The 15605-nt window shown below is 36.5% G+C and overlaps 1 protein-coding gene across 2 annotated transcripts in view; it reads left to right on the top strand.

The window, feature by feature from the left end:
* LOC107092015 (sulfate anion transporter 1-like) overlaps window positions 1-14960 on the top strand; it is a 27563-nt gene extending 12603 nt beyond the window's left edge. Inside the window, exons 1-8 of one of the 2 annotated variants that reach the window (XM_015386283.1) lie at window positions 1464-1605; window positions 7789-8269; window positions 8772-8969; window positions 10057-10303; window positions 10395-10626; window positions 11099-11282; window positions 13611-13898; window positions 14055-14960. In XM_015386283.1, the coding sequence (XP_015241769.1) occupies window positions 7862-8269; window positions 8772-8969; window positions 10057-10303; window positions 10395-10626; window positions 11099-11282; window positions 13611-13898; window positions 14055-14630 (2133 nt within the window). In that variant the 5' untranslated portion in view covers window positions 1464-1605; window positions 7789-7861 and the 3' untranslated portion in view covers window positions 14631-14960. Of the gene's footprint in view, window positions 1-1463; window positions 1606-7788; window positions 8270-8771; window positions 8970-10056; window positions 10304-10394; window positions 10627-11098; window positions 11283-13610; window positions 13899-14054 lie in introns of those variants that run through there. The other variant, XM_015386284.1, reaches the window with a different exon arrangement.
* Window positions 14961-15605: the final 645 nt, after the last annotated feature.

The raw sequence follows: 15605 nt of genomic DNA, 5'->3' as shown, positions 1-15605 counted from the left end.
TGACATTAAAAAAACTTGAATCTTTCTCTTCGTTGAGCCTGTTAATGGTTGAACTTGCTGCAGTAATACTCAGCTCTGTGCAAACAGCCCCTTTCAAGCACTGCTGCACTCATCTTATAGAAGGTTTTGAAGCATATGTTGCATAAGTTGCATCAGAGATGTAATCATCGATTCAGTAAAATCATTTCATGATTAGTCACTTTTCTAATTCTGGAGTCAAATATTTTATAAACCATAGGCACAGTGGAAACCATGTGTTTACATACAGAAGACTTAACTTTTTTGGTCTTGGAGGACTCAATAATGACTCCTCTCACAGCTTAAGCCTGGATCTGCTTTTCTTATGGAGCGATTAAATTTATTTCTAAATTAAATGTGTCCATCAATGGCAAAGAGACCTCATCTCTTTCAGGAAAAAAAATTATCATGGTTACAAATTATCATGGTGTTTAAACATTCATACAATAAAAAATAAATAAATAAATAAATAAAAAAAGAAGATTTTGGCAATTTCATGCTTCTGGATATTATACCATAGGATGAACCAGACTGAGTTTTTTATATTATTAATTATTATTATTATTTAAATATTTTGTTTTCAAGAGTTCCAACCTTTAACTTAAATGTTGGGAATTAACTGATCAGAAGCTTACAAAAGTTTGACATTTTCATCTGGGCTTTGCTAAAACTATAAAAAAAAGTAATCTTAGCAAATGTATGCCACAGCTTTTGAAGAAAAAAACAACAGATTTGCAACAATAAATCCAATCACTCTAACATTTAGCAAGCAGTATAATAGTTCTGGTCATCACAACTGACCTAAAACTGGGAAATTCTGGTTTGATTTTACAGACCGTGAGAAAAATGTTTCTTTTGACAAACTGCACATTTAAGAAAGACTGAATAAAAACATTGGATAAGTAAAATATTAGTTAAAATATAATTTAAAATGACTATCCAAAATAAAGATTCAATCACCTTTGAATAACAAATTAAATGACTAATTAACCACTACATGGTTATTTTTGTGTAATACAAACCCCCCTTTTCTCATATTCGCATTATCTAATTAAAACAAATACATAAAATAGTTTAGTCTGTTTATATAACCCAAATTACCACCTCACTGATAGTTTGGTTTATCTTCTGTTTGCTATGTAATCCATTTGCACACAGGATGTATTTAAACAGTACAACATGTTGACACACCATCGTTTTTTTTTTCTCTTTTCTGCAATCACTATTGCCGACCCAAACATCCAAGAGGAAAGATAAACACCGTCATCAAGTAAAAAATTGACTTGATTTAACCTCTTCTCTAAAGCCACACATGTAAAACATAAGGTCACACCCACTCCCAGAGATCAAGCCAATAGGAAGCGGGGTAAGGGTGAGCAAAGGACTGTTCTTATCTTGATATAAGTCCTGCAAGAGATCATGCCCTCATCTACAGAGCCTGAATGCTTGGATGACAAAGCAGCTGCAGAAGTCACGCAGAGAGATAAACAATAAGAAAAGGGCTTTTAAAAAAGGGGCTTCCAGCTGTTTTACAACAATTTAAAAAAAGGAAAACTTCTGGTCGTCCATGAGACAGTGACATTGCAAGTGAGTACATCATTAAGAAGTTTATTTTCCAAGATTATCTTGTTTTACTTTTTCCAGATTTAGGTCATTGTGGTCTTAAAGAAAGCAAATCAAAGGAGGAACTATTACTCTGACTGCCACACTGAACCAGTCTTCATCATTGTTTAACATTTTTACCTGACACCTTGTTTATCTCAGAATTTTAAATAATGGCAATAAATTATGCCTTTGAACCTAGAGGCTAATAAAATGACACACTAAAATGCTTGATTTCTCAACCTCTGACTATAATGAATAATAGCACCGTTATTAATCTTCCCTTAGGAATGCTGTTGTCAAGGTCAGAATCAAGACCAGAGATAAAAACTAACAGCTCTGAAGCCAAATGTTTCTGTTGCTGCGATACACATACACACAAATATATATATATATATATATATATATATCTATATATAGATAGATATATAGATATATCTATCTATATATATATAAGACATTTTTAACCATATATATGGTTAAAAATGTGTTTTATTTTAATCGCTGCATGCTCCACACCTTGTTTAAATGTTCTTTGTTATCCCTTATTAAAAAGACAGGATCTACTCGTGGATTTATTTACTGAGCTGCAGCAGGGTGCTGTTTTGTCAGGTGGTAAAAGAAGCAGAGCAGTGATTAGAGACGGACAGAAAAACAGCTTTAAAAAGCTGCTTCGACTGATATTCTGAGCTGACAATTGGATAATTTTTTTTGCTTGGTCCCTATAGACCCTCTATATGATTGCAGCAGTGATCAGGAGTTGATAAAAAAAAATTTTTAAGCTGTCTGTGAGGGGGGAAATACCTTACTAAAGTAATATAGTTCATTGAAAAGGAGCATTATTTGTCTGTGATTTCTTCTGTCGTATAAAAATGTCAGAGAAGATTTATAAGGCACGTTTAAAAAGGAGTGTAATGTTTCGGCGTCTTCAAAGAGAACATTTCTGAGCAGTCCATCAGCTCAATGGTAGTGTTCATACAGAGCATGATTTAAACATGGTAAAAATGGGAATACAAATGTATTTCCTGATTAAACTACTCTGTAGTTTCTTTAAAGTATACAAAGAAATTAGTCCTCCTTGGTTTACATCATATCAGTTCCTGCATTGCCTCAGGAAGTCCAAATCAAAGCACATACCAGTGTGGTGATGGCCCAAGCTGATTACATGTCAGAGAGCTTTATGGTTTCTGACACATGGCCTGTGCTGCTGCTGCTTAACATAAAACCATTTCTAACCTTGTTACCCTAAATAGCGTATAACTAATCACAAGTTTTATTCATGGGATTCTTGCATGTGCCAATCACTTGATCAAGGGAGCTTTGGCAATTTGTAGGATTTAAGGGTTGTAAAATAAAAAAATAAAATAAAAAAAGCTCTCCTCGTTAAAACATTTTCTGTTAAAACCCTCAAAACCAACAAGGAGACAAAATGCTAAGCAAATAAATGTCTCACAGATATTTTACTAACAGCCGACTGAAAGTTTTACCAAAACCAGTGTTACATTTGGCAGTTTTTTTTTTGTTTTTTTTTTAAGTGACTTCCATCCAGAACCAGAATTTATTTTCATTTTGGTAAACCTTTTGTTTCTCCACAGGTTTGATATTTTAGCCTTATTTGCTTACATACAAGCTGATTCTGAATTAGACAAATCATACCTCCTAGCACCTTACTCTAGCTCCTATTTCTTTACCTTTTATGAGATGAACAGTAAGAACACTATTATGGGTAGGAAAGGAAATTTGGACTGCTGTGCCAAATCTGAAGAGCCTTTAGCTTTGAGAATGTCATTATGGCTCAGAAACACATACAGATTTAAAAAAGTCTAAGAGCTTTCTAAAGAAAAGAGCTTTCTAAAAAAAAATGACACAAATGTAGCAAATGACTGAAGCTTGCCATTATAAAACTCAAAAAATGCAAAGATATGTACATTTGCATTTGTCACACAAAGCACATTTAAAAGAATGGTTTACTTTTTCAGCTCAGTGAGGTGCACTGTACGTATATTACCTGTCTGGATTATAAATACTGCATATTTGCACCATTTATATTTAATGCTCTGAACCTCCATAACAATGCGTTTTTTTGCACCATCTTTTTTTCTCACACTCTTTGCATTTGATCACCGCTGCACTTTATGGAATGGAAATGTTCTGAAAGCTGTACAAAACGATACACTTTGTGTGTACAAAATGACAATAAAAGTTTCTAAGTATCTAAGTCTAAGTCAGTCGTGCAAAGGATTGTGGGCAACTGTATAGCTCCTTTGAAGTGGTAAGGAAAATAAGGAAGTCTGTATGCTACATGAAATATTAATAAAAAGCATCCTCCCGCTTTTCCTACCTCCTTCCTCACAGCCACTATTCAGACAGCACTTATCATGGTATCTGCTGACGAACTTCAGCTTTGGCTTTTTTGCACCAGTCTCACTATAGCTTAACTAGGATGAGTTTTTGTTTATCATTATCTCACTGTCAAAAGCACCTAATCTTATAGCAAAAATGTTATGTTGAGCTAAAAGCTTCTAAAACCAATTTAGAAAAAAAGACATTTCTTAGTTAACTTGGCTTTTAGTTTGCTATGTTTAGAGCCAACCAACAACAACAATGCTTAATCATCCCAATAACTGAATATCTGAAAGTATTATTTATATATTTTTTATTATTAAGTGAATGCATGTCTATATTAATCATATAATATGCATGCATCAACAGAGCCAGGTTTAACTCAATTAAAGTAACTGATTGAAAAATTGCATGTTTTTGATGTGCGTACTAGTGTTTATAAGCACTTCTTAGCTCCGTTGCCTGTTGCTTCTCCAAGGGATCCAGTTTAAAACAGCGTGTGTAAACCCCTATCTGAACAGTGTTTATAAACCCTGTTTTTACTTAATAAGCAATTTCTGTTTGCAAGTCCTGAAATCCCGTGTGCAAATTGTGTTAGCTGTTGTGTTAACAAGCAACACTTAGGAAAGGTAGTTTTACTACCAGCTTTGATGTTTTAATAAACCCTAAATCAAACTTGCGTAACACCTGACAGCAGCAGGATTTATAAACACTGTGTGGTTGTTATTACAACTGCTGCTATCTATGACAACTGACAGAAAAGGCTTATTGCAAGAGTATTTTTTAATACTTTCAAAGTATTAAAAAATACTCTTGAAATGCTGATTCCCATTGTGCGGAGCAGCAACAACAACTGTTATTATTCATTTTTAGGTTAATATGAACCAAACTACAGTCTCTTTTTAAATAAGGTTATTTTGGTGACGTAAGAAACTGTAGTGTCTGAACCTCACAGGTAATAAAAGAAAAGAAGGGCTTGTTATGCGTTTTCAGAATCATGATTCACCAGTTATTCTGTGATGTTAAAATCATCTAAAAATAGTTTCAATGTAGTTCATTTGGACATTGGTAGAAAATACCACAGAGGCTACTTTACAAGAGCAGCAGAGGAAAGTTCAGACAAATACCAAAATGATGTGAATACCTTAATGTTTATCAGTTCAGTAATGAGCAGTTTTTCTATTTGGGGCATAAAGCCAGACAGTGCCACCCACAGCTGCTTTTCAGTTTGTATTTCTATCCATTTTTAGTTCTGACTTCTTGGCCAGCATTTTTTTTTTTAGGGTTGCTTTGCAGTCCTTATATAGATATTCTGTTAGTTTTCTCATTGCTTTTGCATACTTGTTTTTAACTCAGCCCAAACCTAGATATCAAAACAAAGAATGTCAGCACAGAGTACAGCATCTTTAGTTTGCTTTAAACAATATAAAAAAAATCCTCAAAATGGCAAAAAAGGACTTTATATTCACGGATGATTTGAGTACTTTTATATATCCCTCAATGGGTCTAGCCTAGGAAGATGGAGAAGTCTTTCTACTTATCAGTGATACTAACTTCTATTCACATAAAGCAATTTAAGTCTTTGCTCACCCTTGGTCTTTTGTCTTTCACCAAGGATACGACTGCACAGTTAATGTGTAATCCTGATTGAATCTTAACCTTGGGGGGGTTTTACCGTATGAATTGGCATAAAATATTTAGATAAATGATATAAGACAGTGACTCACTACATTTTCAGAAAATGCTTGTTTTCAAACAATGTGAAGTATGTAAAACATCCTCTGGGGTTTTGTTTCGGTTTTTAATGTCAGAGGAGTTTGGATTTAAAGTGTTTTGAAATGTTTGGGGTGGAGTTCGTAATTTAACCCATCATAATTTTTGATTGGAGTTGAATGTGGTCAAAGGTGGCGTGGATATACAGTTTAGCTTGAAATGATTTACCATTAAACTCTGACATAGAATTACCTTTACTATATCAGCAACCTTTGGTAGGAAAAAAATGACTGGATTTTATTTACATTTTTAACAAAAAGTAACGTGCAGAATTATTATTGCCCTTTTATAAACTTCTCCATTTGGGGAGAAATCCAATGTTTTATAAGATTGCAATTAGTCCAAGCTATTTTAAAGCATCCTAATTATCTAGATTTATTGGGAACAGCTGATTTAGTTAACAGATGAAAAACTCTTTGCAGTTGATTTATGGACAATCATAGCTGAGACAGACGAGCTGAGGACCTGGGATTGTGCATTATGGGTGCTCACTAATCAAGAAAATGCTACAAGTTCAAATCTAAATGTTTTCAAGTTGGTTGCAGTGCAAAGTATTCTAAAAAGCTAAAAAACAAGATGTTCAGTGAAGTGGAAAATCTATGAGGGGCCGTTCAGAAGACAAAAGTTACACCTCTGCTGGTGAAGAGAATAGTGAAAGAGGTGAAGCATGATCCAAAGATCACAACCACAGCCATGCTGTAGTGAACTGGGCATTAGTGGTGGCAGCGTCTTAAGGCAGCAATCCAATGATTGCAGCACACTCCTGTGTTCCACGGCTGCAGAGCATAGAGGACACATCTTCTAGAGGAGGCACACCTGCATGGCCTTTGTAAACACTTATCTGTGCAAAGAAGACAAATTCTGATATAAGTTTTTATAATCAGATGAAACAAACATTTAATGTTTTGACCACAATGCTTTATCTTTAATTTTATAGAGGCCTTTAACTCTAAGAACAATCATCCCAACTGTCATGCATGGTGTTTGGAACTTAATAATTTCAAGGATTTTCAGCCAGTACTCTGCAGCAATCCATCAGAAATGGTCAGTCTGCAGAGAAAGACTTCCATGTTCACCACTAGCGAACATATTAATGTGACAACAACCCAAAATGTTGAGGAAATCACTAGCAGAACAAAATATTAACCTTTTGCATTGGTCCAGCCAGGGTCCTGACAAATACAATAAGGGGTGGGGTGGGGGGGTTGGATTCAGGGTCAGAGACCAGGGTAAAAATACCAACTATATATATCATGCTTAATATAGATACAGAAAGCAAAGGCCTTTTAATGATCGTTAAAATACCACATGTATAAATGAAATTAAAATTGGAAGATATTCTTTATCTGCTTCAAGGTCTCTTGTGCATTGTTTTATCTTCTGGGGAACATGTGTTTCATTTCAGATTAAAGAGAAACATTTTGTTTAAATAAAAGTAACCTGAACTTAAAATGTTCCAGGTGTCTGAAAAATCCCAGACTTAACTGTACTGTGTCCTCACCTCTTCATTATTTATGCTTAAACTGAACTGCTATTTCCACCACTGTCTCTTGGATGGATGTAATATGTTTGTGCATTTTTGTCATCTTATACCAGCCTGCTGTTTTATCTTTGTGCTTTGGATATTTGGTCCACACTAGTGCTACTGCCTGGGATCCAACTGTAAATCTAACAGAAGCTTTTGCAATAAACTACCAGCAGATCAGCAATTTCTCACACAGTCACACCTGCCCATTTGCCCACATCAGCCTCCTAACGATCATGTTTCAAAGTCAACTAAACTCCCTTTTTCATTCTGATCTTGGATTTGAACTCAGATTGGCTACAGTTCTTTCAAATACCTAAATCAACATAGTTGCTTCTATTTTATTAGCCAATGTGCAGTAACAAGCAACAGAACAGGTGTACCTATCAAAGTGGCCAATGCATGTATGGTTTTATAGGATAAAATGCACTTAAGACCAAGTGTAAAGATAATGTAAACAGATATACTATGGTAGGAATCTATCATTAATCCTGTGTTTCTGTGTCAATTCTTTATTTTTGCTCTAGAAGCACAGCTGACAGCCTCTGGACCTTCTCCTGCCTCTCCCCGCACTGCCTCCTCCTCCTCTTCGTCAGGACCATGGAGGATGTCTCTCCAGACACAGACACACCACTGGCTCAACCGCTTCTCTTGGAGCGGCGTGTTCGCCAGCCACAGCCAGCTGTCTCAGTTATTAAATCAAAGCTGAAAAAGGGTTTGACCTGCTCCGGACCAAAGGTCCGATCCACTCTGACAGGGTTCTTCCCTGTGGTGCGCTGGCTGCCAAAATACAAGCTCAAAGAATACATCTGGGGTGATTTGATGTCTGGTATGATTGTTGGTATCATTTTGGTACCGCAGGCCATTGCTTACTGCCTGTTAGCAGGAGTTCCACCCTTATATGGTCTGTACACATCATTTTATGCCAATATTATCTACTTTCTCATGGGAACATCTAGACACGTGTCAGTTGGGATCTTCAGCCTCATGAGCCTCATGGTTGGACAGGTAATAATCATTTGGTGTAGCCTATAAGTGCATAATGCACAGTAATTTATTTAGAAAAAAAAAATCTATCTATTAAAATCTGAATAGTGGCCAGTAAAGAATCGAGATCTATCAATACAGTATTTTAAGGTCGATGCTGATTCTTCTATATGTGCTTCAGATTTTTTGGGGTCTGATTTTGAAGCTCTCTATTTACAACATAAGAATGACACAATCAATTTAATTAATATATATTATTTAACAAATAAAACAAAATTAACAAGAGAAAGCAAATGGGAAATGCATGCACTTTTGTGATCTTAAAGCATGGATGGTGTTGATACTAGAAACAAATGCTTATATTCTGTCTCTACAGTACGTTTCCAGTGTTTCCAATATGCAGAGCTGTTTAGTCAGACTATTATTAAGTTGTTTTTTTGTGTGTGTGAAATATGATACTACTGTTTGGTTTGTGTAACCTTTAACACATAATGACTACTTGCTGTTAATGCTGTCCATCTAGACGGTGGTTAGGGAAGTTTTCCTGGCTGGATTTGATATGAGTGAGGACTCCACCCCATCTCCTCACGAAGCCTTTAATGACACCAACCAAACATTTAAACCTGAGCTCACCGTGGAGCTGATGGGTATGCAGTTAGGGAAGGATGACTACTCCATCAGCATTGCTGCTAGTGTTACATTCCTGGCTGGTGTCTATCAGGTAAATCATCTTTAAATACATAATCCAGCACCATAATCCTGTATACAAATAAATGTTTTTTTTCTACAGATATTCTTTATATACAGCAAAATAAAACAAATAAATGTAACACAAAAATACAGTGAAATTAATGTTTTTAAAAGGGAGTTTTTCCTCTCCACTGTCGCTACAAGCATGCTTAGTGTGAGTGATTCCATTCGAGTCAATGAGTCGATGCAATTAACTGGTTTTCCTTAAATATGATCTGGTGAACTGTAAAGGGCCTTGAGATGACATGTGTTGTGAGTTGGTGCTATAGAAATACACTGAAGTGAATTAAATTGTATCTTGTCAAAACCTGAGGTATTCACATTGAGTTAGTTTTACTGCAAACCCCATTTTTTATGAATTACTTTGATATCATTTATAAGAATTTCACAGTATGATACATTTCAGGGAAAATGCCACAGTTTGAATCTACTACACTTTTAACATACACCAACAAAACAATATATACATATATATATATATACATATATATATATATATATATATATATAGATAGAAAATTATTTGAAAGATAATTTATTATATTTGAAATACACTTTTAATTTTCAAGGGCTTAAAATATTTCATTGAAATTTAAATTATTTTTTCATTCCAAAAAGTGAAATTGGAAGTTACATTACAAAAACAATTTTTCTAAAAGATGGTGATGGCTATTGGCTGGAAGTATCATTCTGTAGGAAGGCTAAAGGCAGAAAAACTGAAAACTAATGTGTAGCTTCTGGACAAAGGAGAGAAGATGTTATAACAATAAATGTGAAAGTGTAAGCTTGGTTTAGTTGCCTTATTCTTTTACAGCATAATGATTTACATTTATGACTATGTTAGCAGTGCAGCCAATAGCCTATTACAGGTAAACATGCTAAATTGCTCCTCTACATCTCAAAAGATTGTTGGGTGCTTTATCTTACTTTTTCCAAATATATACTTTGTAAAATCTTTAGTTCTTTCATTTCTCAATCTTAAGCTTTAACGATTATTCAGATTAATCAGAATTTCTACTCTTACTGCCTTTTCTCTACCCTCTTTCTCCCCCAAACAGATTTTGATGGCTGTGTTTCGGCTCGGATTTGTCTCGGTCTACCTGTCGGCCCCCATGCTTGATGGATTTGCCACTGGAGCTTCTTTCACCATCCTGACAGTTCAGGCTAAATACTTGTTGGGTCTAAAGATTCCTCGTCATCAGGGCTATGGGACAGTAGTCGTTACCTGGTTCAACATCTTTGCCAACATTCACAAGACCAACCTGTGTGACCTCATCACAAGTGCCATATGCATCTCAATTTTAGGTTATTCGCCTTTATTTGCTTCTTAATCTATCAATTTAAGTCTATTAAATGTTTTTTTTAGCATTGTATAATATGATGTATTTTGTTATAGTGGCTGGGAAGGAGATTCAGGAGCGATACAAGGACCGTCTAAAGATCCCCTTACCTACAGAGCTCGTGGTTGTAGCAGGAGCTACACTTGCCAGCCACTTTGGGGAGTTTAACACCCGTTACCACTCCAGTGTTTCTGGTCACATTCCCACAGGATTTATTCCACCTCAGCTACCCGCATTCAGTATTATGCCACGATTGGCGCTGGATGCCATTCCTTTGGCAATTATTAGGTAATGTTTAACCATCCTAAAAGCATGTTTATGTAATTACATTAAAGTCTAGTTGTGTCTTTACCCTGTCTGAGAGAAAACATACTATACTTAGTGATTTAAGTGGAAAGATTTACAAACACAAATCCAGTCTTATAACCTAAATTTCATATTGCAGGAGTGCTAAAACATAGAATTACTGTTTATGTCAGACATATTAGGGCGTTGGAGAGAGTGAGGCAACACCAGTTTGAAGTCATATCTTTTAATTGATAATGTCTCCAATATACAGTGTTGCTAGGCATATCTTCCACCATTGAATTTCTCCAAAGAGGTTTAAATAAATGTGAGTCCACGATTTGCCTGAGTTCACCTACCAACAGCTACTTTTAGCCCAACACCTTTTTTCCATTGAACTCAATTGAATCTGAAAAATTTAATTGACGTACTTGAAAAGAAACATACGTTTGACATTTAATGGGATTTCTTGCAGTTTTGCATTCACCGTGTCGCTGTCTGAGATGTTCGCAAAGAAACACGGATATACCGTTCGTCCCAATCAAGAGATGGTGGCCATTGGACTCTGTAACGTCGTCCCGTCTTTTTTTCACTGTTTCACCACAAGTGCTGCTCTGGCAAAAACAATGGTGAAGGATTCGACTGGCTGCCAGACTCAGGTGAGTTTCAGACCATGAAAAATAGGGTCATGTGAATTTGTTTTGTTTTTGTATCGCAATAATGACCAGGCAAGGAAGACGGTTAAATGCAACTACACAGTTTACAGTTGAATGCAGTTATGGCTTGGATCAAAATTTAGAGTTTAGGGAAAAAACATTTAGTTCCCCTTTGTAATGGTGTTCTTGGGCCTAAATATTACCTTGTTTTCCAACAGATTCTATACTAGCCGGTATTGCCAAACACCTTAAATTTGGTTTAAATAGAGTACAAGACATACTTTGATGTTGGCAAAGTGAGTTCTTCCTCACAGAGTGGCTTTAGGTTCATGATAATTGATTCATTTCACCTCTTTTACCGACTTCCAGAGTCAATAAACACATTTCACAAAGATGTTAATGTCTGAATAAAACCTGTCTTTCTTTCTAAAACAATATCAAGGGGTGTAATTTTCATACTGCTCAAACTTTCATGTAAGCAGATAAACGTGGTGCATCTAGAAATTAGAAAGTAACAAATTCCTGGAAGTCCACATATTTGTTCCTAATGTCCGGACCAAGAGTTTTTCATAGCTGTAAAGTCTTGTGTTTTGGCCAGGAAAATAAAGTATTTTACCCCTCTTTCCCGCTGTCCTCCTCTATTAGCAGTCTTTTGTAAATTTTCTGTTTTATCAGAACATAAAACTATATATATAAAAAAAGTGATCTGCCTCTCCAAACAGAACTGTTGCTAGCATCGCAAGTCTCACAAATTCTGATCAACTCATTATAGTTTGCAATGGTCTGAAGAGTATTTCAGATTTCTTTTGCATCTTTCTTAAAATCTAATGGATACTGGAGCTCGACTGTGATAGTCAGAAGGCTCGCAAAGGATGTCGTAAAATGTTGTGTATTTTCAAAAACCTGACAGGCATGGAGTTTTATTTATTTTTTTTGGTAATTCAAAAATTTTTATAAGGATTTGATGTGAGGCAGAGAAAAAAATGGTTATTTGTCATTTCATTTAAAACGATAGACAATTGATCTCACATTGCGAAAACCCACCTATTAGAGATAGGAACTGTGCAATCTAGAAGAAATTAAGTAAATGTGTAAAACATGCAATAATATTAATAGAATAAAGGTAACTAGTACACGTAAACGTCATCTACAACTTATATCGGATTGAGTCACTGGGGCAGCAGTCTCAGCCGAGACTCCCAGCCTAAAGCTTTTCAGGGGCAGCCAAGAGACAAAGTACCTCCAACTTGTCCTGGGCTGTCCCCAGGGCCTCCTCCCACTAGGATATGCCTGTAAAACTCTTAAGTTAGGCTTCCAGTGGAGTATAAAAATGTATGTACAATCCACCTTAATGGACTCCCCTCAATGTGGCGGAGTCCGGAAGAGGATCAGTTCTACTCTGATCCTCTCCTGGATGGCTGAGCTCCTAAGGGACTTCTGGGCCACCCTGCAGAGTAAGTTGATTTTAGGCACTTGTATCTGGGATCTTGTTCTCTCTGTTATTTTTCAGATTTCATTACCATAGGTGAGGGTAGGAATATAGTCCAACCACTACATCAAGAGCTTTGCCTTTTGGCTTAGCTCTCATTTCACCACAACAGACTTGTTTGGCATCTACGACATGGTGGCAGCTGCAAGACTCTAGTGACTTCTTGCTCCACTCTCCCCTTAGTCATGAAAAGGACCCCAACATAACTGGCCTCCTTCATTTGAGGCAGTAACTCTCCCCTGACCTTGAGAGAGCAAGCCACTTTTTTCCAATCAAGAACTATGGACTCAGACCCAGAGGAGCTTCATTCAGGTCCCTTCGCATTCAGCTATAAACCGCCGCAGCACATTATGTAGGTCCTGGCAGGAGAAAGCCAACAGAGGAAGCAATACAAAATCTGCTGGTTCTCAAACCAGACAACCTCCAGTACTTATTTATGCCCAGAAATTAAGTCAATAAAAGTTATAAACAGGACCAGTGACTGAGAGCAGCCTTGCTAGACTCCAGTATGCACTGGGAATAGGTTCAACTTCATGCTAGCAATGTGGACTAAACTCCTGCTCTGCTTGAACAGTTAACACATTAACACATTTATGATACATGATATTTTTATTTCCACAATCAAAGAATTTATTGCAATCGTATGTTGTTTGCAGCTCTGGTTTCAAATAAAAAATCATGTTTTGCTTTGGAATTGATAAAAAAACAGAAATGTTCCTCAGCAATTGTCCGGCAAGTGTCATACATTGCACTGTAATATTGCAACTCTACTTTCATAGCAAAAAGAAAATAATTTTTTATCTTTTTTTCGATATATTTTTTGATATATTTTGCCTTTTCAGGTATCAAGTTTGATCAGTGCCCTTGTGGTCCTTCTGGTGCTCCTCTTCTTTGCCCCATACTTCCAAGCACTTCAGAAATGTGTCCTTGCCTGCATCATCATTGTAAGTCTTCGGGGAGCCCTGAGGAAGTTCAGGGATGTCCCAGCAAAGTGGCGAGCCAGCCGAATGGACGCCATTGTTTGGCTGGTTGCCATGTCCGCCACAGCTCTGATCAGTGTGGAGCTGGGATTACTTGTTGGCGTTATCTTTTCAATGTGCTGCGTCATCTATAAAACCCAGAACCCAAAGGTTAGTAAGCTGACCCTACAATATGGTTCTTGGGTTCCAATTCTAAAGGGTTGGTATTCTGGAACCATAATATGTTTCTGCTCAAATACATCTTAATCAAATTAACACTTTTACATTTGCATACTGTAACTGCTATTATGTTGTATTTTGTTTCAGGTCTCTCTCCTTGGCCAGGTCAATGACAATGATCTGTATGAGGATATTGAGGAGTACAAGAATCTCAAAATGCCATCTCGGGTTAAAATCTTCCGTTTCCAGGCTCCTCTATACTATGCCAATAAGAACTCTTTCCTGAAATCCCTCTATAAAGCTGTGGGAGTTGAACCTTTCTTGGAACTGACTAAGAGAAAAAAGGCTGAGAAAAAGGACAGAGATAACTCCAAAAAGCAAGCTAAGACAAATGGGGAGAAACCCAACTTTGATGTCTTTGTAGGGCTTGTCCAAAAAGAGTTGGAGTTTCACACAATAGTCTTAGACTGCTCAGCAATCCCTTTCATTGACTCAACAGGCATGGGCACTTTTAAAGCTCTAGTTAAAGAGTATAAAGAGATCGGTGTAAGTGTGCTCTTTGCATGCTGCAACACCTCAATCATTGATGTTCTCCAGAAGGGAGAGTGCTTTGGGAAGAATAACAAAGACATAAGCAGTCTGTTGTTTTATACAGTTCATGCCGCTGTTCTTCATGCAAACAGGGCAGCAGAGGAAAGCAAGGCTGAGGACTCTGTGGTGTAAAATAACAGGATAAACCTTTCCCCCCTTTTATATTAAGGCTTACAAATAATTGTAAGCCATGACAAGGATGTATTAGGTAACTTTGAAAGTACACCCAAGAAACCTTGTCCATGAAACATAGAGGGACCAAGAGTAGGAACAGAGTGGAGAATGTATAAGAATTTATAGATATAGTAATTTTTTTGTTTGTTTTATACCGTGGAGTAATAATATTAATTGGTTTTTGGAGCATTTTGAAGGTCCAAAAGGCTGGTTTGTGAAGCCAGCAAACACATATCAAAGTGAAAAATTAATTTCACTTCTTTAAATGTAAAATTCATGTCTTGGACGGAAAAACACCAATAGGAATCAAATCTATCAATGTGTTTCAGTTCATAAGGTTTCAACACTTGCGCTCTGTTTTTGTACATTGTCACAGATTTTAATGTATTACCTATTTAATGGACTAAGCCAGTGGTGGTCTATTTTGTAGCTTTCACCCACAGACCCTCCTCCCTTCCTTTCTGTGCAAGAGAAAGGAAAGGAGCTAAAAGAAAACTAAACACACCAGAGGCTTTATACCCCAGAGAGTGCCTAGGTAATATTTTAGCTGTGAATTGATGTGTTCATCGTTTATATGATGTTGGTCTAGAGGTAGTTTCTAATTGCTTTAGGAAACATAAAAAAAAAGCTTTAAAACAGATCCACCGTTCAACACCCTGCAAAAGGTGTTGAAGGGTAGTTTTTCCAACAATTCTTAGGAAAGTTCTTTAAGTAGGCATGAGCGTTTTCATTATGGATTGTTATGTTTTCATAAACAGCGGTGTAAATATAAAAGCTATTTAGAGTGAAAATACCAAGTCAATATAGGCTTTACTCCACATGTTCAGAGTCCAGACTTGTAATTTACCCTTTCCTGATGTGCTAACTGCCACCTATAAATCATTTGTAAAAGGCTGGTTAAACTCTTCCTGACTATCGGAAGAGGTCAGGAAG

The sequence above is a fragment of the Cyprinodon variegatus genome, unplaced genomic scaffold (genome assembly GCF_000732505.1).
Source record: "Cyprinodon variegatus isolate N-32 unplaced genomic scaffold, C_variegatus-1.0 Scaffold362, whole genome shotgun sequence".
Taxonomy (NCBI): domain Eukaryota; kingdom Metazoa; phylum Chordata; class Actinopteri; order Cyprinodontiformes; family Cyprinodontidae; genus Cyprinodon; species Cyprinodon variegatus.
This window is presented reverse-complemented; position numbering and strand designations above follow the sequence as displayed.